We start from the raw sequence: 26943 nt of genomic DNA on the forward strand, positions 1-26943 counted from the left end.
TCTGTTTTATGTATATTTTATTGTATCATCAGATCAAAATGTTACTTCCTGCAGTTAGTAAATAAATAAAAAACAAATTAAATTAATGTTAATTTAAATTTTGACTGACAAGTTTGATACTTTTATTCTTATATTCAAAATTACAGCCAATAAAGAGAACAGGATAATCAACATGCTCATTTTCACTTTATTTCCTCTGCTGCGCATTCCAGTAAAATTACAACATACTGTACTTCAGCCTTCTTTAGCAGAGAAACATGCAAATGACCAAACATCAATCATGGCCAACAAACTCCAGCACCAAACAAAAAGAAGAAAACTTTATATTACAGTGAAAAACATTCTATGTTTTCAAAAACATGTTTTCAAACTATCAAACTGATTAATATATCACAAATTTTACAGCACAGACACAATCATTACAGCCAAATAATCTTTCACAACTCATTCTTTTCTTTTGGCTTACAACATGCACAAGAAACACTGTCATTTCAAGTCATAGAAGATTTCCATCACACAATATCAAATTGTGTTTCTATCATTTTCATGATCAAATAAGTCTTTATTAAGACTGACCTTAAATAACCCAGTAATTAGACCGGTCCGGATCAAAACACAACATCCTACCAGTGCTGACTACACAACGAATACAGAGTCAGTGTTTCATAATACAATCAGATAATACAGCTCTCTTAACCAAGCTTAGGTTTGACTCCCAGACACAGAGCCAGCTCATTTCTCTGGATCTTTCCATCCTTGTTGACGTCACAGTGACGCAGCAGAATGAGACGCAGCTTGTCCAGCTCGGAACTGGTGAGATTGGGCTGGAGAGGACAAAGGAGAGAGGAGACAGGAAAGGCATTATACTTACAGTATAGTAAGTATAATAGTTATAGTAATAGTAATAGTAATGGACACTCTGCCAGTGTTTATATGGGTCCACACCCATCAAACTCAAGTAACACCTGCTCCAAAAACTGTCATCTCTTCAACTTTTAACCAAGTAAAGATTTTAAATAACATGAATTCACTTTGATTTTCAAATCACAAATCACTGTCACAAATATTGGAGTTGACTTTGATGTGTTTGTGTGTTTGTTGAGTAGTTCACTGATAATTTGTTGATTAATCAACTAATCCTTTGTGTATATAAAATGCCAAAGACTTAATGAAAATTGCTCATTATGGTTCTCTAGAGCCCAGAGCAGCATCTTCAGAATTGTTATATTGGACCATCAATCCAAAATACAGTTGTCTATGAAATATAATCTACAGAAAAGCATCCTCACATCTGATAGATTGATATCAGAGAGTATCCATCTTTGCTTAAAAAATAAGTGAAATGATTAACTGTCATTCCTATTTGTGATTATTTTGGCATGCACTCATGATAAACTCCTGATAGCTCCCAAAAGTGAAGCCAAAACATCGCAATCGCCCCCTGGTGGTTGGCTGCAGCACAGGTCATAGACCACGCCCCCTCAATGTTAGCTTGGGACATGGGTAAAAAAAAAAAAAAATCGAAGTACCTGTCAAATAAGTTTTTCCCCACAGATCATGTTAGGTAGTTCATATCACACTGATTGTTCAAGTGTTCATTTTTTTTCTGATAAGTTTGGTTTTAGTTAGGTATTTGATGCTATAAAAAAGGGGGTCTGATGTCATGATTGACGGCTGTGTGTGCCCGCAATCAATGGCATAGCACACAATTAGTAGGACGTTTGTACAGGCTGGAACTCCACGCTCCATTTCCCAATCGCTACTGCACAGTACCCATATTGGAGATATTTTGGCTTCATTTTTGTACAGCCAGTGGAAGTGGAGACACGTCGTCCATCTTTATATACAGTCATTGACTCAAACAGTATTTAGGTTTGATACTGAGCCCTCTGTGTGCAGGAAATGGAGAAGGAATAACTGGGGCATAAATGTAGATATACTTTATATTTTGGTAATAATATCTGAATGTCAGAAAGCATGTTTGCAAAGAAAAGGCGACATACTTACCCTGACCAGCCCCATCATGTCTTTGACAAAGCCGTCCACCTCAGGACCCTCCAGTGCTCCGGTCTTACTCTGAACAAGAAAGCAAGAGACAGAATAAGAAAGAAAAAAGAGTGTGGATTACTTCATCTAATTTATATCCCACTCAGTCAGTTATTTCATAATCTTTTTTTCTGGACATTTTCTTTTGGTTTATTGGTGGAGCTGGAACACTTTCCAGCATGCATTGGTGATATCCTTAGTAAGCACCTTGGACTGTTTGCCTGTTAATCATAGCTGCTCAATTAGATTTATTTAAAATGTTCACCTTCAGGTTACACAGTCTGATTAAGCAGTAGTACACCAGCGCCACTTGACAGTGTCGCACACAGCAGGGAAAATATGATGCTCATGACCCTCCCTTACTGTAATTCTACAAACACTCTTCCTTAAAAGCAGTTTCAAGTGGGGTCAAAATGAGATATCACTTTCTTGCCATGACACCAAGGCTTTTAATGCTACAATCAGTAACATGACAAAGGTGCTGCTTGGTGTGCCGATAATTTAAGGGCTTAAAAAAGTAGCCTTGGTGTGAAAAAATGACTGACTGGTGGCCAACAGTGACCACAGGAAACTTTTCACAAAGCTCCTCTGAAAAATCAAACTAAGTGCAGGCAACATAAAAAGGTTTCCAAACAAGCCATTAGTTCATGCACTACTTGACATACAGACAAGGTCATAAACATGATTTTACAGCGTAGAGGAAGCTTATTAGTGATTCCTGTAGGGACTTTCTGACTCCTATCTGGAGTTGTACTGTGAATGAGTCTGACAGAGTTAAATCATCCCAGAGAGTGACTTGACAACATAATGGCTGCTTTATTTGAGTATGTTTCATTACAGGGGTAAGGGAGTTAATTGGACTGACTGTTGCTGTACCAAGTCCTCCTCTGGATGCCTTATCACATTATGTAAATTTGAGAGTGTTATTAATTGGGGATGGAAATCATTTAGTGGAGGTTATGTCTGCCTTGACTGGAAAGCTGCCAGCACCCTTATTACTTAAAAAAACTAAAAGTACTGTTAAATATTCCTGAACTGCAACAGATCGTACTTCAGAGGTTGCTCCTTGAATTGTCTACATTCCCACATAGTTTCCAAATTACGAATTAGAAGAATTCATCTGTGTCCCACCCAGTGTGTTATTATACTTACAACGTCATAGTGATCAAAGATCTTCTGAAAGTCTCTCTTTCTCTCCTCTTTGCTGCAGGCCTTGGGACATGAGGAGAGGGTTGTTGGAGAGAAATTTGATAAAAATAATGTAACTTAAACAACACATTCTCTTGGTCATGGACTTCCCACGTCCTGATATGATGTGAAAGGTACCCTGTGGTTGTTGACATTCTGGGACGCCGTGTCAAGTTCTGCCTGTTACATGCGTTGTCTGCTTTCAAAATACACTTCTGTTTTCACACAAAAGTCGCCTTAACTTTTGTTTGTGTCCCACCGCGTTTCCCCCGATGCCGCTGAGCACCATTGAACTATAATGGCGATCGTGCTAATGTTAAAGGACAGCTTTTTTTGTCATTGTCTGATGCTGCAAGTCATTGCCCGGATTTCGACAACTTTTAGTCATGGTTGTATTAAAATGTTGCAAAGTGGAAATAGGTTTTTGCTTTATCTTATTATGAAGTAGATGCTGATTGCATAATATTTTTGGGGGGCATTTAAGCCTTTAATTGTTAGGACAGTCAAGCGTGAAAGGGGAAGAGAGAGGGAGTGACATGCAGCAAGGGGCCAGAGGCTGGAGTCGAGCCCGGGCCACTGTGGGAACAGCCTTGTACATGGGGCGCCCGCTCTATCTACTAATCCCCCTATAACTATAGAATACTGACACCATCTGTGCTTACATTGGTTCCCTATAAGCCTCACTTTCACTTTGCAATTCTGCCTGCCACAGGGTACAATCTCCTGGGAAATATACAGCTCAATACGTTGCACAATTGAATTGCATCAGCCATTATGCAACCAAAACAGGAAGAGGCTAGCACTCACGTTTTCCCCAGTGGCTACAAGTAACTATTAACAGCAACCAAAGAGGATAAATGCAATGCTTTTGCAGTTGTAATCCCCAGTGGTGGAAATGGCCAACAACTGAACTAACTGTGGGAACTCTAAGAGGCAAAAGAAAAACAGCACGGCGTGGCTCTGAGGAAAAATGAAAGCGATTTGGTTGTCTTCGCAACAGCTGCAATACCACTTGGAAACTCTAAAGTTTGAAAAGTTGTCTGTTTCTACTTGAAAGAAGTAGATAAAGAGCATACTTACATCCATCTTGAACTGGAGCAGGAAATTCTCCTCTAAAGCCAAGATCCTAGTTGAGGAGGAAATACATACTTTAAAAGCATTCGAGTTATCAAAGAGAAAAAAAATGGTTGAATTGACACCTTCTTTCTTCTGCAAGAAATTTAAGGTACGGTATGACTTCAGAAATGACTGGAACAGTGAACACTGACAGGTCACCAGATTATATCAGAGCTGGCATACTGAAACAGACAACCATTCACACTTACATTTACATCTGCGGGAAATTTAGGGTCAACACTTAACTGAACCTCAGCATGACACGGAGAAAACCCATGCTAACATGGGGAGAACATGCAAACTTCACAAAGAAGGGACTTGGCTGGTCTGGGGGAACCCAAGCGTAATAATCTATCAAGCAACATCAAAATGTCTTATCCATATTCTTTTGTGTGTGTGTATCTCAAAATGCAAACTGGCTAACCAACGCAGTCATTTTTGAGATGTTGTTGATCAAATCTTTCTTTTGTGGCTATCCAATTGTCATGTATTGAGTAATGCATTATAATTTACATATTGAAAAGTACCTGGCCAAGTCGTTCAGATCCAAACAGCCATCCTTGTTTTTGTCGAAGATTTTCATCTGCAAGAAAAAGAGGATGTACTGAGAAACACGGAAAGAACTTCAGCGACTGTGAATCTCTTCATCTGTACTGTTGTTATTTCTTTACACCAAGTGTAACTCTAACCCCATTACGTGACCTGACACTGAGTGTGAACCAATTTCCTTCAAACTGAAATCTAGTGAATAGTAGAATAGTAATGTGACACTCTGGGTTTCCACTGAAGTAAGTCAGGGAGACAGATCAATAAAAAAAATAACCAGGCTGCTTTCTTTGTCACTGTCTTTTGATAGTTGCAGGAAAATGCATAAGAACACCAGAAAAGATACCACAAGTGAAAAGTCCCTCTGAGCAATATCCTTTTTTGGCAGAATAGTTAACTGGAGCTGCTTAAATCTTTTCAGTCTTACACAACGTTCATTTGTGAAAATAAATAAGTTAAAAATAATGTTTTAAATACAGCTGTTGCATACTGTTTTTCCATTATAATGTATGTACAGTATCCATAGAGTGTAACAATAATGGACGTAGCGACAGCAACCTAACTAGCACTTGCAAGCTACCTGGAAAATGTAGGATTTGATGGTCTGAACCAGCTTTACACAACTACTACTTACAGTAGATGCTACAGAGCCTCCTGCTCACAATCAGAATCAAGCTGCATGCTGGGTAAACAAAGTAAAAGGTTTAGCATACACTTAACTGTCAACACTTTGCAAGGGAGAGTGCATTGACACCTGACTAAAAAACCTATTTTAAAACCAGAAAAAGTAGGGACTTTTGCTCTAAAATGTGTGTTCGTCTGTGTGTGAATGAACTGTATCACTACCATTGTGTCTGTGTACTCGTCCAGCTTGTCCGATGACACTTCCTTGTGATGCTGTTGGAACAGGTCTTTCAAGAAAGCCTAAGAGACAAAAGTTTCTTTCATAATCAGACAACAAAACAATCCAAGCCAGTGGGTAAAACACAATTACACACAACACACCAACACAATCTACAAACCAAAGGATGAAGCACTTCATTTGAGCACACTGTGTGGTGATGAGGAGGAGAAACGTCTCAGTGTGACAGAACAGGAAATGGTAACTGTGGGTTACAGTCATTCTGTACAAATGCCACTGCTGAAGGTTGTTCCTCGCACAGAAAAGAGATGTGTCATTGGTTCTGTTGTGGGTTTGTGCTGAGTGACAACTTTACCTTGAGCTCCCTGGCTGAGATGTAGCCGCTGCAGTCGACATCATACTTCCTCCATATCTACAGTGGGCAAGAAAGGACGACTTGTAAAATGCTCATATACAGTGCACAGTGGTTATGGGTGAATCTGACCTAGCTGGAATACAGCTAACAAAATATGCATGTATACAAAGTGACATCACAGCTGGTGGTTTTATTGTAATGCTGAAATATGTTGTTTGTTGTGTTGTTTTGCATTGTGTTGCATCTTACCTGCCATTATCATTTTCTTAGAATTGATCAGCCGATCTATTTCCTAGTTTGTGTTATAGGCTCAGAATTAAAGAACTACTGAATTACAGCTACAAATTAAAACTTTATTTATCTTGAAAATGTAAATTTGGTTCATCTGTCTGGTGGACTCGTGTGACACGTTTATGAGTCCCAACCATCCAGTATCTGGCCTGTGTCTATGTACACCAGGGAATAAGCAGTTCTGTAAAATAATTAAACTGGTGAGGACAAGCAACAATAGTCAGCTGCCAACACATTCTCATTCGTCACATGTGGACATTTGGTCATGGACTCCATTTCTAGATATGACGTGCAAGGTACCCTGGGTGCATTTGTTGTTGACGTTCTGTGACACAGTGTCAAGTTCTGCCTGTTACATGCATTGTCTTCTTTCAAAATACACTTCTGGTTTCACAGGAAATATACAATTTACATACAGTCTCTTTCAAAATAAAGGCATTACGTTGGTACAACACTGCAAATTGACATTGTTTTTCCTTCAACAACTAACACACATGGTTGGGTTTAGACAACAAAACACACGGCAAGGTTTAGGAAAAAGGAACAAGGTTTGGCTTTATAATCTTATTTAAAGTGAACACCAGGTGGTGTTTGTTGGACCCATCCACCACCCATCCCCCCTGCCCCACTTAGACTGTTGCTGCCTTAACTTTCCTTCTTGTCCTGCCGAGTTTCCCCGACACTGTTGGGTGCCTTTAAACTACAACGGCGACCGGCCACGTATCATGCCGACATTAAAGGACAGCTTTTTTTCATTTGAGTCTGACGCAGCAAGTCACTGCTCAAGCGCAATATTTTGATGACTGATTTTGATGACTTTGCAGTTGCAGTCACTTTATTCCTGTCTTGGCTTATCAGTATACCTCTGTAGTAGGGGTGTAATGATTCACTGACCTGGATCAATTCTAGATCAACGATACAATATTATTGAAGCAAAGTGAAAACATCGATACATAGCATTAAGATAGGCCTTTATTTTGAAATTCCCATGGCACATCTGTGTCACCACTTCCATCCAAGCACACTGCCTTCCTAAACATTCAAACAGTGCTAGCGGCCTATAGTGCCAGACAGACTACGGTAAGCAGCCAAGAAAAAGACAATGAGGATATTTACCGATATCATCTCATATCGATTGCTGGCCCCTAAATTGAATCAAATCAAAATCGCATTGTGGTTGACTTTATGATATCAAACAACATATAGTTGTCCAAAGAATCGATTGAATATTGTGTCATGATGAAATGTGTGATTTACACACACATTTCATCATGACACAATATAGTTGTCCAAAGAATCGATTGAATATTGTGTCATGATGAAATGTGTGATTTACACTTGCCTGGTTCTAGAGCTTCGAATCCGCCCACACCACGGAGTTTGAGTAAAATAATTTCTGTCTGACATTATTATTGACATGACAGCGGTTTCTCAGTTAAAATAAAACAACAACCAATGATGCTGTGTGGGGAGTGAATTAGCCAATCAGTGCCATGGGTGGGACTAACGACACTGTTATCAAGCAGTGCACTAGAACCAACAAGAAGTAATAACAACAATGGCCAGCACTGTAGACAAGACAGATGGTGCTATCAAGGGTGTTCTAAATGCCCGTCTTTTTAATATTGCCCTTCATCACAATTTGTTTTACTTTGCTCTGCTCCACTATTAAAACTGACTGCTGACATGGCTACACATCAATGTGGACTTAAAACAACATTAGATTCAGGAGGACACGTGAATCTCTAGTTAAAGAAATAGAATCCATTCGGTATGGTCTGTGACCTTACCTTCATGAAGTCAACACTGTTGTCCAGAGGAGCTTCTCTGCGGAAAATTAACAGAAAGTTCTCATCCTCGGGAAGGATCATATTGGCCAACTAGAAAGCAGGACAGAGAGTAAAGGTCAGAGCAGAAAGCAGTAATAATGGCATGAGGCTTTCCATCTCTTCAAGTCTTGTCCGTTTTATTCTTGGAGAGAGTAACAGTTACCACCAAGTTTACAGAAGTCGTACATACAAACTCCAAAGCAGTTCAGTATAATCTGTTCTGGCCTTGCAATTTTAATCAGATCAGGGTTCAATTTTTATTAGAACTACTGTACTCTCTACAGAAGAAACAGATCCAATTAAACTATTGACAGTGAGGTCTGTATCCTGATGATATGGAAAGATGCTTGTTCTTTGCATTCACCCTTGTATTATGGTGGCAGCAGAAGTTTCAGCCACAGACATCTCACTACCTCTGCAAGCTGAAACAATCTGCATGGCTAGGCACGTAAGAGTTTCTGTTCTATTCTCATTTGGATGACCAACCATACTCCGGCTCCTCCTGGCTCCTCGCCAGTTCATGTTGCTCCTCTCTTGTGTGTCCTTTTTAATAGTATCAGCCCTCCATTAGCAGATTAAACTGGGGCCCATCAATGTATTTATATAAAACAAGATGATACTGCAGCTGTTTGTGTAACAAAGATGAAGAACTCTGAGAAAAATCAAGTGCAATGCACCAGCTGTGATGCCAGAGGAGCAAGGCCTCCAGGAAACAAACGCTGACCGGCACACTTTAAAAAGACTTGCCATTGTTGGGTGTTTTCAGCCAACATGTGTCAGTGATATACAGTAGCGCTAATTCATTATCTCATTATCTGTTGATTGGAGGTTGAAGTTTATAGCCATGCATAGAACAGTTGGCAGTTGTTTGCAATAAATGATACATTTTAAACAATATACAAATAGCCTATACACAGCACCTACTGTGGTGTAATGTGAGAGGATGGCACACACCTGCAGAGTGTTAGTATTCAGACTGTATACAGTTTTATGGAGATTAATGATGGATGACAGGTTGAAACCCTCATTTCATTAAGTGTCCACCCACCTAAGCATCTTTGATTAAAACAATCCCTGCAAGAGCATCTCAATTCGGTTGTACAATATATGCACGGTGTGTTGTACAGTTGCACACCCTGCATTAATGAGGCAATGCAAAGTGAGTAGGTTACGCTTTTAGATTGATATAATTGTCGGATTTATCTTTTGTGATAGTAAGAGAACACTGTGTCCCATGGTTCAGTCACACTGTATTGAACTAGAGGAGTAACAGCAGTCCATGCAGCTATCACACAGGATACTCTCACTTTGTGATAGGCTCGTTAACTTCCTTTCTGGAGCTATTTATAGAGCAGAGGCAGAAGTATGAGGAAAGTTCTTTTCTTTACTTTGGAGTTAAAAACTGGTCAGCAGAGACATGTGTAGCATACATAAGCCTATATTCTTACTGTTGGCATGGAGTAGTATGCAGTATGACCTTATTAGGCGGGCTGGGTATTGATGACCAATCAACACACTATATATGGTACTGTACAGTGTAGTTTCTGTCAGTATCTTAGAATGACAGTGTTACTGCTTTCAGCTACATCAAGTAAGTCCCATGAAAACAATTCAGTCAGGAACACTTGAGTCAAAGAAAACGTTACTTCCAGTTGCAGTATTATATTTGGCTGTATGTTTCTGTTGGGGCCTCTCTGCCTTTCCTTAGGCCTATGCAGAAAGCCTCTTCCGCGTGCCTACATGGAGAGCCTAAGCTGGAGAGAGCACACCTCTCTGCCCTTCCATGCGCCTACATGAAAGGCATAAGGGGAAAGCAGCAACAACTACTCCCCGCGAACAGGACAGAGCAGCATCAATGACAAACAGAAATGACATTGATAAGTCAGACACAACATGAAAAGGAGGAGCTGGGGTGGAGGCAGGTTGCAAAGTGGCTTGCAGAGGAAGCAGCAACAGTAGGCAGGCCAGGCAGTTTAAATAGGGCACCCTGAATGAGATTTGCCAATTGGTTGCAGAGAAAGGAATCATGTGATCTATTAGCTGACTCCCTTCCATCAATCAGCTGCTCATCAGTTGATTGGCTGCTTGAGATGAGCTGATGTAGCTGGGATGTGAACTGAGCTCCTACCTGAACTAATGCTTTGCTCAAGACCTAATGTTTCAATGAGCTCCTCACAGTGAGGTATACAGACTTTAAAATTTGGAAAAAAAGAAAACATGGGTAGCAAATCCAGAAAGAAAAAGCCAAACAAGTGCTTCTTAAGTCGTCAGGGAGTGTAGCTACAACGAGGTTTGACCACATCGTTCCTGCATCAGCCACTACAAATCAGTGTAATTGGCGGACATGTATTGATTTTTTTTTTTTCCCTCGTTATGAGTAAGAGCCAAAGCATTTGGGGTCTGTGGGTGCAATGCATTAAGCGATTGGTGTAATGAATGGGTACAAGATTCTTTTCCAGAATAACAGAAAATGCACTTCATTGCTCTGATGAAACACCGCCGCTGTGCCAAGAGCCGCAACAATTACTAGGAGTGGAGACCGAGAGAGCGATGTCATCAAAATATGGCTTTAAATTTCTGGGAAACAGCCGCAGCCTGTTAAATTGTCAGTCAAGTTTGATTTAATTCAATAAACTGACTCAATCAAAAAGTCATTTGAGAATCAACCTTCATTAATTACAAACAAGACTCCTGCTGGGATACCAAAAAGACAATTAGGTTCTTTTCCATTAGGATCAGATTTATATTGCATACATAGCGCACACTGTGTGTATATACAATAGATTGTCAGGTATTTAATTTAGGTAAATGGTTTGAGTGCTGCTTTCATCTGGCTGTCTCTTCACTACAGGATGGCTTGACCCTCAGCAGTCCCAGAAATGAGTTTCCATTCTTCTGTATGAGCTGGGTCATTGTTATGGAGACATGACATAAATAAAAGATGTAGAGGGTATGCAGAGGAAGAAGAGGGAGGCATTGCAGAGAAAGACAGGGGGTTGGGCGGAATAGATGAGTCTGAGAAAGAGAGGGGATGAAGAAGAGGAAGATGGTATAGAATAATGAGGAAGTTGGCGTGAGAAGGTTTTCAGGGCGCAGATAGTGAGAAAGAGGCGGGCATAATTTCATATGACAGTCACTCTCTGGACTGATATGATGTTAGGGAGAATTTTATCAACTGATAATTCACTTTAATCACTATAAAGTACCCTGTGTTTGGTCTGAGGGGACATAATTGGCAAGTGAATGAGACACAGACACAGAAATTGTGCAGTACCTCATGAATCTGTAGTTTTCCATCAGCAGTGACATCATAGGCAGACATAAACCTTTGCTTCAGCCTCTGGACTCTCTCTTCAGTCACTTTCTCCTGTAGAGACACAAAAGGTTAAAACACAACATTGATTTTCTTGACTTAAAGCCTCTGTTAGAGTGGACACAGATATGATGATGATACAGTATACGACGGGGCAAATTACCCAGTTAACTTGTATTTTATACCACTTCTTTCCAAATGATATCTTTGAAAATCTTAACATGATGTTGAAGAACAAACACTTAACTGGCTGAGTCACAGTTATTTTAAGCAATGTCACCATGGATACTCCTTTGATCTTCGATTTTTTTTTCTCTCAAGGTTTGCTTTCTCAACCCAGGGTGTACTGCTTGTGAAGGGTTTACGTAGCTCGCTCTACATGTCCTTGCTCTAATTGGTCTTTGTAATACAACGGACAGAGGGTGTAGTGCACTTATCCGAGACGAGATGAAATTTTTCTTGCACACAATGTTGTTATTGTGTGTTTTATTAAATGCAAATGAGTGTTAGTCCATGCCTTGACCAACTTTGGTTGCAGCAAACAGCTTACTGTAAACACCTCAGTGGAATATGTGAAGTCTTGCATGACGTCTTTTCATCAGTCCACACCACGCTGCTACAGATAATGAGTCAGGAAGCACTATCACTCATGAAACGTGATGAAGTGCAGCATATGGACATATTGTAGCAGATTATAACTAAGGATAAATTGAGATTAAAACGCTGCAAAGATATTGTGTGTGGCGTGCTTATCGGACTTAAAAATCACATTTCCTTTTCCTGTGCAGACCAGTTTCTTCTTCTTCTCAGACAAGAGCTTGAAACAACTGAACCTAAGAATATTTTCAACTGTTGAAGTTATTTTAAAACATATTTAGCAGCTGATCATCCGGTGTCTCTTTGCAAACCCACCCATCGCTGTACTGTAGCTATAGAAACCTGTTGATCCGAGGTGCTGACGTCTGAATCATCGTTTCATGTAGTGCAGAGAGCACACAGGCTGCAGACTAGCAGGTGCCAGGTCCTTGCTCATTACAGAAAAGCAACTATTTATCTTCAGCATTGCTTTTCTGTCTCATGTTTGGTGCCTGTAGTGTGCTGTTGCTAAGGGACCGTCTGTTACCTGTGATGGTGGTAGTGGCGGGGGATGGGGTGCAGTGGGGGAGCATGTTAAATATTTTTTTAGGCACTCAGGAGGGACTTGCCTGGTTGCTAAGACACTGGGATTCCGGGACACTGGGACATGGGCTGCTACTAACCATCTCATCATACAACAGTGACATAACGGAGCCCATCTGCCAAACAATCATCGTATACTTCTTGCACTGCTCGTTGATTTAAGTTTGTGCTCAAGCCCTGGTTTTTAGCCGGCGAAAAATTTATGTGACATAACAAAAAACAGCAGCCACTGTCCTCTGCAAATGCCATCTTATTTGCTGATAGGCTGAGGACAATCAACAATTCGATGTTCAGGTGATAAATTGGTGCATCAAATTTTGTTTTGTGTGGTAGGATGGTGGCTGTCATGCACCCATATTCTGCTGATGTGCGCACACACTTGTATTTTGCTTGAGAAATTAGGCTAGCTGAATGTTTCGGTGATAACTCATATATTTTCCCCCAGTCTCCTCTGTAGCTTCGAGGAGATTCAATATTTAAAAAAATAAATAAAGTCACACACCAGCCACACCCCTCCCCTGATAAATACAGAACAGTCCCTAAGCATAAGTTTTTAAAAGCACACAGTAAAATCTGACTCAATATACACTACTGACACTATGCACACTGCATAGCAACCTCATGTATTCTCTTGGTTTTACTGACAACTCAGTGTATCACATGCAAATTCATTTTTGGAAATGTGTTAATTCACTCATGAAAAATCTGCATAATTACTGGATATGTTGCACAAGATGAAATAGACAAAAAGACAGAAAGGCACCATGGGGTTAATGTCACCCAGTGGCTGCATATAATGTAATAGACATTGACTGTGCCTTGAAAAATACACAACAGTACTCATCCTGGGGGCATTTATGATGGAAAGCAAACACCAGAGAGACAAAGTGACATGTGGTCGGTGGTCTGTTTGTTTTAGTACAACCCCATTAGTATCCGAGGGAGTCCAATCACATGGGCAAACACACACCAAAGCTATACTAATAGGTGTGCGCCCATTTGGCTTTCCATTACAACTGGCGAGGAACTTTCCCTCTGACAGTGACCAGAGCTCTTTAATTGTGTTGCGCCTTACATCGTTAGTCACCCCACCCATCTAGATAACTGCATCAAGGTTCAGCTGCCCACACAGCAGAGATCACAAGTGTTGTGGCCAAAGCCAAAATGTATTACATAAGTGGGGCTGGGTGATATGGAGTTAATCAAATATAACCATACCACAATACCAATATTATTGTTACCAATATTACCAATATTATAGGGTTGACCACTGGTGATTTTGCAAAATATTTACACAATGAGATTTGGAAAAATAATCATCAGCAGTGTGGGTATAATGACTAAGTGGGTAAAGGCAAATAATAATAATAACAGCTGGAACAGTCATTCAGAATATTACATAACTTTATTGTAATAAAGCCTTTAAAACCAGGAAAAGATAAAAATAAATGATGATATATAGTCTTATCTCACAATACTGATATATTGTCCAGCCCAGCCTAGAAGCTGATCCAAGATTTGACGTTGACCAGCAGCTTCTTACATTACCATTGTATGCCAAATTGAATTTAATGACAAATTTCATAGTAAAATCAGTGTCATCTTATTTTGAGAACAGTCGTAATATTAACACTGCTATTCCTTTTTTTGTCATTGGTGTAGCATGCACTATAGGTTGACCCAGTGCAGGTCTGTGTCTTTGTGTCTGATGAGCCATTTTTGACATGCACTGTATTGAACTGCTGTTACCACTGTTTTCAGAAGTTATTGATGAATTCATCCAAAGTTAACCTACCCGTGGACCCAGTCTCTTCATCATGTGACGGAAAAAGTCATCCAGCTCTTTGTCCTCAATGTAGCCATTATCTGTTGAATAAAAAAAGACAAGTCCCTGGGTTGTAAAAGTGATGAGGCAAGTCTCAGTTTTAATCAAAATTCAAATACAGAGTGAGAACTTCAGAGGAAGTCACCAAATGACTCAATCTTTGCCAAATTATTATTATTTTTTTTTAGATTTTGAGTTCTGACCTGTGTAAAGTCATTCTGCTTCTTGTTGATGTGTACTTTTATTTCTGCATCGAGCCCCTCTCAGGCATGGAATATACAGCATATACGTGACATTGTACATTTTTTAACCTATTTTGCAATGACAAGAATATTTAACATGATAAGATCTTCACTTACTTCCTTCAACAATTTCTGTAGAAAAAAAAATTAAAACATGTCATCAAGTGTCCTCACCATCTGCATCGAAGTGTTGCCAGATCTCCAGGAAACCAGCTGCATCCAGGTTATCAAAAGCACTGTCCATTTTAATGAAGAAAGGCAAAGCAAGACGTCCAACTTAACATGTAGAGACAACCAGGACTTACAGTAAGTGACGAGCTGTGATGCACTGTGCAGTCTGCTTTCTTGACATATGCTCTTTCTGACTTATTAAAAACCACACCCCCTTTGGGTGTGAGTGAGTGTGTGTGTGTGTGTGTATGTGTGTGTGAGAGACTGAGAGAGCATACTGAGGCATTGTATTTGCCATCTGCTGGCTGTATTGTTTCACTGCAAAGCAGATCTTCAACAAAAGTTTTAAAAATAAAGACAACGCAGAGATTGTAAAGCCTGTAAAATTATTTTTAATCAATGTTAATATTTGCATGAGGAAATGTCCAACAACAGCAGAATGACTCAGTGAAACATACTGATCCATGAAGAAATGGAACAAATAACGTATCGGGACTGATAATGAGCACACGTCATATGCAATTTTTTTTCCAGCTCAAAGAAAACGGTCATTGTTTTGCATCTTTTTTTTTTCTGAATCATGATGAAAGTAACATTACATTGATTACATGTAATAACAAATTAATACATACAAAGAATTAATTTCTACATTTATGAACACAATGTACATGTGAGAGGAGAAACAAAGGTTCAAGACATCACCGGCCACTGTTTTTTTTTTTTTTATATTCCAAATAAGTTACAAACAAACCCCTAGTATAGTAGTGTACTTAGTACCAAAACAATATAGGATTTGCTGTGTTCACATAGGCGTGTGAATGTATCACAGTGTGTATATTACACGTGCGTATATTACACATACAAATATACACACACACACTCCTACATGTATGAAAGCACATATATACATACAGTACAACTCACAGCCACATCATGCAGTCACACACATGTAGACTCAATGCTACTGGTTATTTTCACTTGCTCCACTCCGTCCGTGCACCGACAGAAATAAAAGTGGATGCTCGTTTTTTCAGGATTGAACAGATCAGTCTTTCACACAACTTAACAGAAACAAAGCCAGCTGCTTCTGAAATCCCAAACAGAAAGCAAAAGAAGGTGTCCATGTGATTTCCTCACAACAGGAAACTGTCAACAGAATACAGCACACGCTAACGCTTTCAACGTATTGCAAAGTAGTGGTATTTTTTTTTCAGTGTCATGGAACACCTTCTAAACAAAAAATAGTGTTTGTTTTTTGGGACTGGGACTGTTAATCAAAGCAGGTGTTGACATCAGAGACTAGATTAACTATATACAGCAAGAACAGTGTTATTTCCGAGCCATGATTAGTGACAAAGAAGGAAAATCTTATTAGAATCCTACAAAAAGACATCGATAGACACCGTAGGAAAAGGTGCACCAGTAAGACCTTTGGCCCTGACATGAATTATTCTTGTACAGTACAACAAAATACAAGTTGTGCCCCTTTCACACTGCGCAGTAAAGAACGAGCTCGTGTGCACATTTCAGATGAATGTTGGAGCACAGTTTGGCACACGACAACCAGATAGTCTAACTTAAATAAAACTCCACAGTGGTCAATGTTGATATAATGATACAGTTGTTGGATTTCACACACAGATGTCTGTAATGCTGCGAGCATTTCTGTCTTTTTTATGATTGTAAAGTTGGTTGGATAAGAGCTAAAAATATTCTGCATTGACAGTATAGGACTATATCCTTTAAATGTGGGTTCATTTTCCTGAAGTCTCGCATAGCCAGGCCACACTTGGTTTTATCTCTGTGCCAGCCCTGGAAAAAGGTCTGACTGATCCCATCATAATTACGGGAAAAAAGTACTCTGGGTTGTTTGTATTTCTCTAAACCGATCACAACAGCTGAATCATCATTAAAACTGTGTTTAATTGCCAGGCTTTGAAAAACTTACAGTATTGTCAAGCATCAACCAAAGTTAGCTAACCTTCTGGATGCAAGCACAGCATGCATTTTTTTTTGCGTTTTGTTTTGCAGCAGGCAAATCCAGTGATGCTCCTGGCCCCTGTCCTCATCTACAGATACAGAGACACTCCAGTAAGCATTTTAATGTTCATGCCAACAGATAGTGCACAGTGCTGCTAATTTCTTGTGGTTTTTAATATGAAACTTAGTGAAATGGTTTCAGTGTGTGTATTTCTGTTTCATGCACAGCACTAAATCAAAGTGTGGAGATAGGTCTGGCTATGTGAGGCTAGTTTCATGAAGCTACACGGAGCATATATGGATATTAGTAGAACTGCATAGTTTTAAATCAAATAAAATCCAACGCTAAGGGAACAAACTGAAGATAAATATATGAGTTACTCCAAAATCTCAGCTGCCTTTTTTTTATTTTTAACTTTGTCAATCATTTAAACACCAGGCGTCTCATTTATAAACATTGCGTACGCACAAAACGAGGCCTGAAAGAGGCATGGTGATCTATAAAAACAGACTTCATGGGAGAAACTGACCCATGCTAACAAGCATTTTGGAGACGGCCAAATAGGCAATGCAGACGGTGAGGTGGAAGCCTGATTGTAGAAATTATCATCATTTTAGGCTTTTGTCTGTACGCACATTTTTAGTATGGCTCCTATGCGTTGTTTTATAAAGAGACCCCAGGTCATTCTGAGAATCGGTTTGCCGTCTGTTTGCAGTGTGAAAAGGGCACTTCTTGCTCTTTAAAGACAAAGATAAGTGTAATCAGCCTGAGACCTTTGTTGTTGCTGTTGTTGTTGTGTAGCATTCAGGTCTTGACATTGCTACATACACAATACCCTAGAGGTCCACGTGGTCAAAATACAGCTACCCCCAGTGCACTTTCACTTCAGGCACTGCATTCTCAATTATTTTTTTAACAAAGGCAAACCCCTTTACAGGTTGAATTTCAAAACATTGTCTTTGCTCAGAATGAAGAGAAAGTGAATTGAATTTGAAAGCCCTGCAGGTCAAGTCTGAAGTGTTAGAAGGCTGGAGTTCCCTCAGTGTCCCGCTTTCACACAAAGATCAGACCAAAGAGGTTGGTGTCAAAATCTGAAACTAAACAGCTGCTGAAATGGGAAGCACACGTCGGTGGCTTCCACTTTACCTTCCAGCAGACTATCTAAGACATTCCTCTTCTTGAGTAAGTTCTTTGCTTTCATTGGACCATCAGCACACCGGGGAAATAAATGCAGGCGTGTTATCAGGAGGTAAGAATCCATCTGTCTTCAAGAGCAATTCGGAGTGTGTAGGACTGTGATGAACACTCACGCACCACACAGTTTTATTTAATGCTTAATAGTTCCAGCTAGGAATAAAGCTGTTTTTTTGGTCATGGTTTGTAATGGTGCTCTGTATTGCTATTTAATGACAGACACTTTCCTCCATGAACAGCGGAACAAAGACATCCGCAGTTTAAAGGTATAAGATATTTTTTCCACAGTGTCTAAACACAGAGAACAGTGTTAGTTAACAGTGCTGAAGCCTTATTGATTAGTTATCAGTGAAGTTAAAGTGTACCACAGTCCTCTCAAAGCAACACTTCATATGGTCACTCCAACTCTCTCACACAAAGACAAACATGAGCTCAGTTGGGATGTTAGTCTATAGCTATTAGTAAAAACTCCAGTTGTCTCCTCCGTGTGACCTGTAGTATCTACTATCAGGAGAGCTACATCTAATGTGTGTGTGCGGTTTATGGTGGGCTGAGATTCTCAGCTGGACCTGTATATTCCTGAAAAATAAAAAGATGATGAATTGCATAATGAATTCAGTAACTTGCAGAAAATAGCATATAGAAAAATCTATACAAATATACCGAAGGAAGAAAATGCCATTGGGTCCTGGTCGGGTCGTATTGTTTGAGTTCAAGTACAGTACAGTGATCCTGGTATTATTGTTACGTGTGTTTGGTCCCTGGGAGAGGAGCTACTGCAACAAATAGCAATGAGATGTTAAGATTATTAGTCAAAGGAAGAGATTTTTGATGTAGTTTCACAGTCTCTATCTGTCCTTTGCACACAAAATCTGCAGGTTCCTGAAAGCATCTTTTTTTTCTTAGTAGTTTACAAACTTCATTCAGGTTTCATTGGCTGTATTCGCTCGTTCACCCTGGGAACCATTTTCTCAAATCCTGAAAAGTTTCTTCTTTTAGAGATGTGAGATTTTCACCTGACAGCAGAGGGCAGGACAAAAGGAGAAAAGGCTGTTTGTGAGAAGGAAGCTCTTAGGAGAATTTTGCACGGTTTGGTTTACTAGGTGACATGATGTGACTGAGAAGTTTACTGAGGATATTCCCCCCAAAAGTGTCAGTATCAATGGTTTAATCATAGATAACCAAACTAAATTTAATTTGAAAGTGTGTATTACCTGATACTACAGCAGGGCTTCCTGCTTCCTGCAAACCAAACATGATTTGTACTTTGCGGTCAGACAGGACCTACAGGTACAACCTTGAATATAAATGAAAGCATGTCGATTAGATTCTCCCTTAGTTGCTTTTCTAAAGGAAAACACTTGAGGCTTTTTTAATTGTAAATTTGTCTTACTCAAATTAAAATAAAGTCTTTGTCTGCCTCCTCCCCAGAGTCTGAGGACTTCTTGCCTGCTGCCCTGTCTTTGTCTGGGTTTGGAGATTGGTCCTTGGACTTGAAGGAGCTGTGATCCTCAGAGTTGGCACGAAGAGCGCTGGGTCGCTGAACGGAGTCTGACACAGACCCCGCCCTCACTGAAAACAAGAGAAAGAGAAGATTTAATGAGTGTTGATAATGCTCAGAGCAAAGGGAAGAAATGAGTAAACTAAGGAAATGATCAGTTGTTTTTAAATATAGTTGGATTTTTTTTGGTCCATGTAACTGTTATTAAAAGGTAACTTTGGTATTTTTTTAAACTTGGAACCCATTTTCTCATGTTTGTGTCTAAGTGACTAATGGGAACAACCATTTTTCAATTTGGCCCCATATTAAGCAAGTCCGTTGCAGCCTGCAGCAGTGAAAAAGGCTGCAATGATACCTGTGAGCAATGGGAATAATTTAATATACATATGAAAAACAACATGGCTTTTATTAAACTTCTACTGAGGATCAACAAAACCAAGAAACCAACAGTTTCAAAAGAAAATTCTCATGTGGCTAAGAGCAAGAATCATGCTCATGAACATGAATCAGATGTGTGTACTTCTGACAGGCACCAGAGGGTGTCACTGATCACATGCAGTAAAAAAAAGAAGGGAAAAGATGAAGAGAAGACAGTAGACAGGAAGACCAAAGAAGATGAAATAACATATGAAAACAACAGAAGGAAGGGAGCAAAGACAGCCGGACAACGATCACCTGGCTGCCTGTTACATAATAGATAATACCAGCCAAAAAACTCATCTTAACAGACTGGAAGACGTCAAATCCACCATGCTTCAGAAACTGGCAGTGTGAACTTGTTCGGGTAATTCACATGGAAAAACTGTGATTTAATCATCCAAAATGCAAATATTAAAGGGAAGAATGTTGGGGTCCTCTTTTGCAATATCTGGACTCAATGAGTGCATTTGGATGAGGACCACATCTGGATGTACATATTAACTGGATGTTTTCCCCATTATCCTTTATGGTTTTCTTGTGCCTGTGTACTCTCATCCGTGATTGGCTGTGTCTGATAGTCATACATGAACGATATGTATTGCTGTGTGCTTTGTGTATTAACTCTTGACTATGTTGAATTAGGGTGTCAAGCTCCCTCTTCCATGTGTATGTGTGTGTGTATGTGTTTGTTTTGGGTTTTGGGTAGGGATTTTTGTTGGGGTTTGTATGTTCATGTTAATATACATTATCATCAATAAAAATAATATGTTTGACTTAGGATCAGCTGTTCAGTTCTCTGAAGTTAAAATTCTGTTTCTGTTAGCATTAACACGATAGCACAAATTGGCTACATGGAGATACTAAAAAGATTTTGACAGTCAGATTTTGCGACCCACCATCCTGAGTGGTTTTGATGGCTGAGCCTCCAGTCTGGCCCTCTTTGTCTTTCTCTGACATCGTCCTCTTCAGTGTGGGAGGAAGAACTGTGACCTTAGGAGACAGACCTCCACTGCTGGGAGAGTCTGAGCTCTCATCTGTCAGGAAATAAATATTATGTCATGTATCATACTTCTTACAGCAAAACAAAGATGGAATCGCTGCAGCAACAGTGTGGCAATCAGATCTAGTGCTCGGACTTCTACCTATGCTCCTGCTGGTACTGCTGGTCCTCGGCTTCAGTGGAATGGTGGGCCGGGCAGCCAGAGCTGGCTTTGCTCCCTGTGGCACCGGTGGTTTAGGACTTATCGGTACCCCAGGGGGACTTGAGGAGGAGGTAGCCCTGATGCGAGGCGCTGGGTCGGGCTTGGTGTCGCCACGAGGAGGGGTCTTCTCTGGAGAACCAGTTGGAGGCTCTGATTTATTCATCGAGCCACCGGGAGACCTGCTCTCTGAGATGATGGGCTGGGGCTTGGCTGCTGACACATGAAGAAAAATAAATATAAAAAGACATGAAAAATAAAGTTTTAATCGTGCACACAGTGATTTTTATGAAATTTATGGGTATGAAACCATTAACCTGTTGCATTGCTGTCAGGCCTGTCAGGGCTGGAAGACTGGAGGAGACACAAGGACAAAACTTTGGATTATTACATGTGTGGCTTCAGACTATTAAAAACAGTTTTCATCTGATCACTCAGATCTATGACATGCACGTACAAATAACTACTATCGTATAAAATATTGTACACAATCTTAACACCTTTTTGAATCTGACATATTGTACACACTGCAGTCAATTTTACATACAGTATATGTTTAGTTTCAAGCTTTTATTTTGTCAGTAATTAGAGAAGTGCTGAATGTACATGTAACACTCAAACAGAAGGGGGCGCCTTTGTGTTAGAAAACACTGAGGAGACAGCTCACACACCCAGGCTTTGTGTTAATGACCTGCTTCCTGAATAGCTCTCTCCATTTTACCTGCATACACAAAGACACACATAGACAAGTGTACACGCACGCACCCATGCATACACACTCGCACACACACACACACACTTGCACACATACACACACACACACACACCTGGAAGCCGGCCAGAACAAGCAGATGGCAGGAGAAGCTTTAGTGTCACTGATACAAGGTCAGAAAAACCCCTAATGCCGCAAACACCATAAACCTCTTACAGTACTACACACACAGACACACGCACACACTGTAAGGGCCCTATTATCATCAAATCAACACACTTACAGGTGTTAACAGCGACTCATTTAAAACACAGATACATACATAGTGTGCAAAACAATTATGTCCCTATTAGACTAGGATTTGTGTTATCACACTAATTCTGCTCCCTCGGAATCACACTAGTATCTATTTCAAATAAATAAAAGCACTCCTTTATGCTTTTGAGGAAATGAATAAGTGACTGTAAAAAAGGGGGCACTTGTAGTTTAAGGCATTTTGGTGAATGTGGGAATTTTAAATAGGTGAAATATTCCCATGACATTTACGTCCCGCCGTGAGTCATGACAGGAGATTTGCATATAAGCTTCCTCTCTTGTCTTCACTCTGTCCATTTGCCGCTCATGCCTCCATCGCTCCCACTCTGCACTCCCCTCCTCCTCCTTCACCTTGTTGTCTGGCTGAACATCACAGTTGTTTGTGACATGTTGACAGGCGCAATGACTAGCCTGAAGATAAACACAAGTCTCAGCATCTGTGTGTGTGCGCGTGTGTGTATGTTTATGCATAGATTCTACTTATTCTGTGAGGTCTCCCAGCTGGATTTCACAGTTAGCGAGTGTTAGCAAAGCAGCCTTGACAAGTGGAGACTGAACACCTACAGCGCTTTGTCCCCAAAACATAATCTAATGTTGTCCTTATTTAGAGAAGCATCTCTCACTGCTGCACCACCATAAACCGCATTTTCGTAATTTATCTTCAACTGTGACCTTATTGTGAAACTAAATAATAACTAAAAATAGATTAAAGGAACAGTTCACCCCCAAATCAAAAATACATATTTCTCCTCTTTCCTGCAGTGCTATTTATTAATCTAGATTGCTTTGGTGTGAGTTGCCCAGTGTTGGAAATATCTGCCATAGAGATGTCTGCCCTCTCTTGAATAAAATGGAACTAGATGGAACTTGGCTTGTGGTGCTCAAAGTGCATCTACTGCTAGCTCACCTAGCACCACAGAGCTAGCTAACGTCACAGCTCAGCCGAGGAGAATGCTAATAATATTTACATCTTGGGCTGTCACAGCACAAGCCTCTCGCCCATGAGTAGATGCACTCTTCCTTCTGCACAGTGATATGATTGGTGGGCGTAGTTTGATAGAACTACTACTCACAGAAGTATTTGGAGTTATCTGCTGTCCATATTAAAGCAACAAGTGGCTCAGCTGAAGCTTAAAAAATGGAGTTAAAATCTTATTTTTTTCACATTACAGTAGTTTTTTTCCCATTTTATTGTAGTTTACTATTGTCACTTTCTTTTTGTTGGTCTTCTTTTATGCCATGTATGCTAGTCTTTGCATAAAACACGCTTACAATATTAATTCAATATTACAACAATATTAATACTCATTTGTTCTGGAGCTTTCATTCAAATCACATGGCTGTCATCAGAAGATTGAGGTTGCTTAGTTGCTGAATTGTAGATGAATTGATGTGATATGGTAAAAGTTCCCAAAAAAGCAAACAAGTTGACCCTGAGTTGAGTTTTTTTCACAAACTTCTGTTTACATGTAATAAAATGACCTGTAGAAACTCACTTTGTAACTGCCTTGGTGCAGTATATACTATATTCAATGTGGGGTCACCATAGTCACATTGTCTAGGCTTGATTCAGGCACAAAAGTTGGGCCACATATTGCTCTGTCTCATAATTTACCTTCTTTCTTGTAATTCAGTGATAAGTTATCACTCCTCCTCACCTTGTGTGCTCTCCTCTCCTGCTTGGCCTTCATCTCTGCCAGGAGGCCGCTGCCCATCATCTGCAACCCCGGGTACCGCCTGCCTCCTTGAGGACTGCCCCTGCCGTCTGAACACTCCCAGGGCTCGTCTATGGAGTCTGGCGTCCTCAGCTCCTCTGAGCGGTCTGAGCTGCTGCTGTAGTCTGTGGGCTGCGAGCGGGTGGAGGCGTCTCTGCAGTACAGACAGGAATAATAATGGGATAAGGGACAGACTGGTACACTGAGACTGATTTAGTGGGTGATCTTTTGGTCTATGGCATAAAGATGTTGAACTATACCTGGACTTTGGCTCAGGTGCTGGGCTCTTTAGTGCCACCTTTGGAGAGGAGGGCTCCTCAGGGATGGAAGCTGGTGTCGAAGCTACAGAGGCTGAGGCTGGAGGGGTCGCCTGGTTTTTCTCTGACTTATCTGATTTGTCCGATTTATCAGATTTGTCTGATTTGTCGGATTTGGAGGAACGTTTGATGAGGTTGAGGAATCCACCTTTCTTCTTCTTCTCTCCATCCTGAGATTCAGAACCCTTGGAACGTCTGAGATGAAACCGAATGAGAAAAAAAAAAATACTTAAGAAACTTAAGAAATAAGATTCAAATGTACAGTCCTTCATAAACAAAATAGAAAAATAATGTATAACTCTTACTTGGAATCCATCTTGGTGACTTTTGTAGAGAAAAACTCGTCCACACCTTCATCCACCCTTCCCATGAGGCCGTTCTGCTCCCCATCCTGAGATGGAGTACTGTTGATTTGCTGAAAGAGGAAGTTGAAGAATCTGACATCATGTCTGGACCATCTGACAAACGTAGTATTTGGTTTATAGTCTACACATTTCGTGTCAAGCCTCTTTAGGGCTACTACTGTCTCAAACTGAAATTGACAACTCCAATCAGAGCTGCTTGGTTTTACTCACAGGTATTTTGCTGGAATGTGTTTTCTTGTTCCGGCGGGGTCGCAGTTTGGTGAAGTGCTGCAGCTTCTTTTCCTCCTCAGATGGCAGCTCCACTATCGCTCCTGGAGGACGGTGCTCCAGTCTTGGCAGGACCTGAGATGGAGTAGGTGGAGTTTGGGATGAAGTTGAAGTGTCCTCCACATGGATAGGGACGTCCTCCAGGGCCTTGTCCAGGTCAAACTCCATCTCTGTAGATTGGACAGCCATTAGGAGGTTTGTAATTAGATACACACTGAATATTCACGCATACTCTCACCTGTTGTCAGGTCTACTTAGCATCAACATTAAGGAATTATTCAAAAGACCAAATACATAATGATTAAAACCAGCTGCCCTAATCCATCAACTTTTCATAGTATGAAGCAAAAAGATAGGTGCTATTTGTTTGGTTGTTTTATTAAGATCCCCATTAGCTTTTGCATAGCAGTAGCTATTCTTCCTGGGGTCTTCATAATTCTTCACGCGACAATACAAAGCGCACACACACATCTAAACAAAAACACAACAAAACAATACAAAAACACACAATACAAGCTCCAATACTGAATCATCACATCCAATGAATGTTGTTGTCACACTACAAAATGCCCTGACCCACAATGAGAAATACTAATCCTTTGATAGGAATATTCTGAATTCACCTCCATGTTATGTTATTCTAATACAGCTTAATGTCGTATAGAATATAAACAAAAACAAATATATAATTAACTGCTCACCAAAGGCACGAGACACTGGCCGCAGCATTCTGCTGTGGATGCTCTTCCTTTTGGATTTAGGAGTCATCTGAAAACGAGCACATAAATCAGATTACATGTGTGCTAGTTGTTAACAAAATATCAAAACTAGAATTTCTATAATTCAAGACTGGTAATGGTTTAAGTATGATAAGCCATATTCTATGACAATAAAATATCCCAGGCGAACAAATGACCAAGCAATATGTTGGAAAATCAGACAACTTGTCAGCAACAAGCAAAACTCTGCACTACACTATAATACATAGTCTGTCAGGCTGCACTATGACCAAACAAAACATTCTAATTAATAAGATATTAACTTCTTAATATAAATATTACAACAAATAGCAGAACAAATATTATAACAAATAGAAGAAATTATCTGCATAGGGTTTCCTAATCACATCCCCATTTCATGTATTATGTTTTCCTTGGTGCAATGGTGGCAGTGTAAGCTTGAGTAACACAAATTAAATCTAATCTACATAGAGACAGGGACTTGTTATGTTTCAACAACATTAACAAGGTAAACTGGTGAATTATATACATTTTTTTCTTAATCATGTATATTATGTGTGTAAAATGCAAAGCGAGAGAGTTGGGGCAGCGGTTGTGGCTGTGAAAAAACAACTTATTGCACTGTCTTCACACATCGGTAGATCGTACACACAGTAACACTTGCTTCATATTATATTGTACTGTGATCAACATTTATAAGGTGGTTATGACAGAGGTAGTGCATTGAGTGGAGAGGAGCAGTGCAAGGTGGCTGGATGCATTAAGAAAAATATACATTTTCAAATATCTGTATTCAGCAATGCAAAGTAATTGCAAGAGTGAGTGAGTTTTTGGACACCTTTTTAAAGTCAATCACAGGGATCAAATGTCTAAATACATGAGGCTCTGTGTGCTGTAGAGACAGCTACAGCACAGAGAGCTGTATAGCAGGTTGGCACAGTGACTAGAGACAGAAAAGGGAAAGAACAGCGAGATGAGAAGTGGATGAAAGGAGAGTGTGGAGGGGCAGTCCGTAAGTACTTACACTGCAGCACAAAATCTCCATGGAGCAAAGGTGAAAAGAGAAGGAAGAACAGAGGAAAAGAAGATTGAAGAGGAAGAAAGACAACACACAGTAAAGCCCAGTGACGACAAAAATGAAAGAGAGAGCTGTTCACGTAAAACAGGAGACAGTAGAGGTACAAAAAGGACAGAGAGGGGCGTAAGATGGAAAGAGGAGTAAGGCAACAGAGAAACAGACAAGACCAGAGACAG

General features: G+C 40.1%; 2 protein-coding genes across 7 annotated transcripts in view; both read right to left on the reverse strand.

Annotated features, from left to right (window-relative positions):
- Positions 1-15150, reverse strand: LOC117265387 (secretagogin-like). The gene is made up of 11 exons (XM_033639851.2): positions 14967-15150; positions 14521-14591; positions 11508-11600; positions 8195-8284; positions 6114-6170; positions 5743-5820; positions 4878-4933; positions 4315-4360; positions 3199-3258; positions 2008-2076; positions 1-824 (listed from the first exon to the last, which is right to left on the reverse strand). Exons 1-11 carry the CDS (start codon positions 15034-15036, stop codon positions 693-695), a joined length of 822 nt encoding a protein of 273 aa, XP_033495742.1. The 5' UTR covers positions 15037-15150; the 3' UTR covers positions 1-692.
- Positions 15151-15339: 189 nt separating this feature from the next.
- The window catches only part of LOC117265848 (F-actin-uncapping protein LRRC16A-like), a 97419-nt gene continuing 85815 nt past the window's right edge, over positions 15340-26943 (reverse strand). The window contains exons 30-41 of one of the 6 annotated variants that reach the window (XR_013492220.1): positions 26714-26728; positions 25651-25717; positions 24893-25119; positions 24623-24732; positions 24261-24512; positions 23944-24154; positions 21576-21612; positions 21202-21474; positions 20956-21093; positions 19532-19710; positions 19353-19435; positions 15340-19154 (exon numbers count right to left, since the gene is read on the reverse strand). Coding sequence is in view for 4 of the 6 variants with exons in the window: in XM_078171897.1 (XP_078028023.1) it covers positions 19532-19710; positions 20956-21093; positions 21202-21474; positions 21576-21612; positions 23944-24154; positions 24261-24512; positions 24623-24732; positions 24893-25119; positions 25651-25717; positions 26714-26728 (1509 nt within the window). In the remaining 2 variants the exon portion in view is untranslated. Of the gene's footprint in view, positions 19711-20955; positions 21094-21201; positions 21475-21575; positions 21613-23943; positions 24155-24260; positions 24513-24622; positions 24733-24892; positions 25120-25650; positions 25718-26713; positions 26729-26943 lie in introns of all 6 variants that reach the window. The other 5 variants (XR_013492219.1, XM_078171897.1, XM_078171898.1 and 2 more) reach the window with 5 other exon arrangements.

The sequence above is a fragment of the Epinephelus lanceolatus genome, chromosome 10, assembly GCF_041903045.1.
Source record: "Epinephelus lanceolatus isolate andai-2023 chromosome 10, ASM4190304v1, whole genome shotgun sequence".
Lineage (NCBI taxonomy): Eukaryota > Metazoa > Chordata > Actinopteri > Perciformes > Serranidae > Epinephelus > Epinephelus lanceolatus.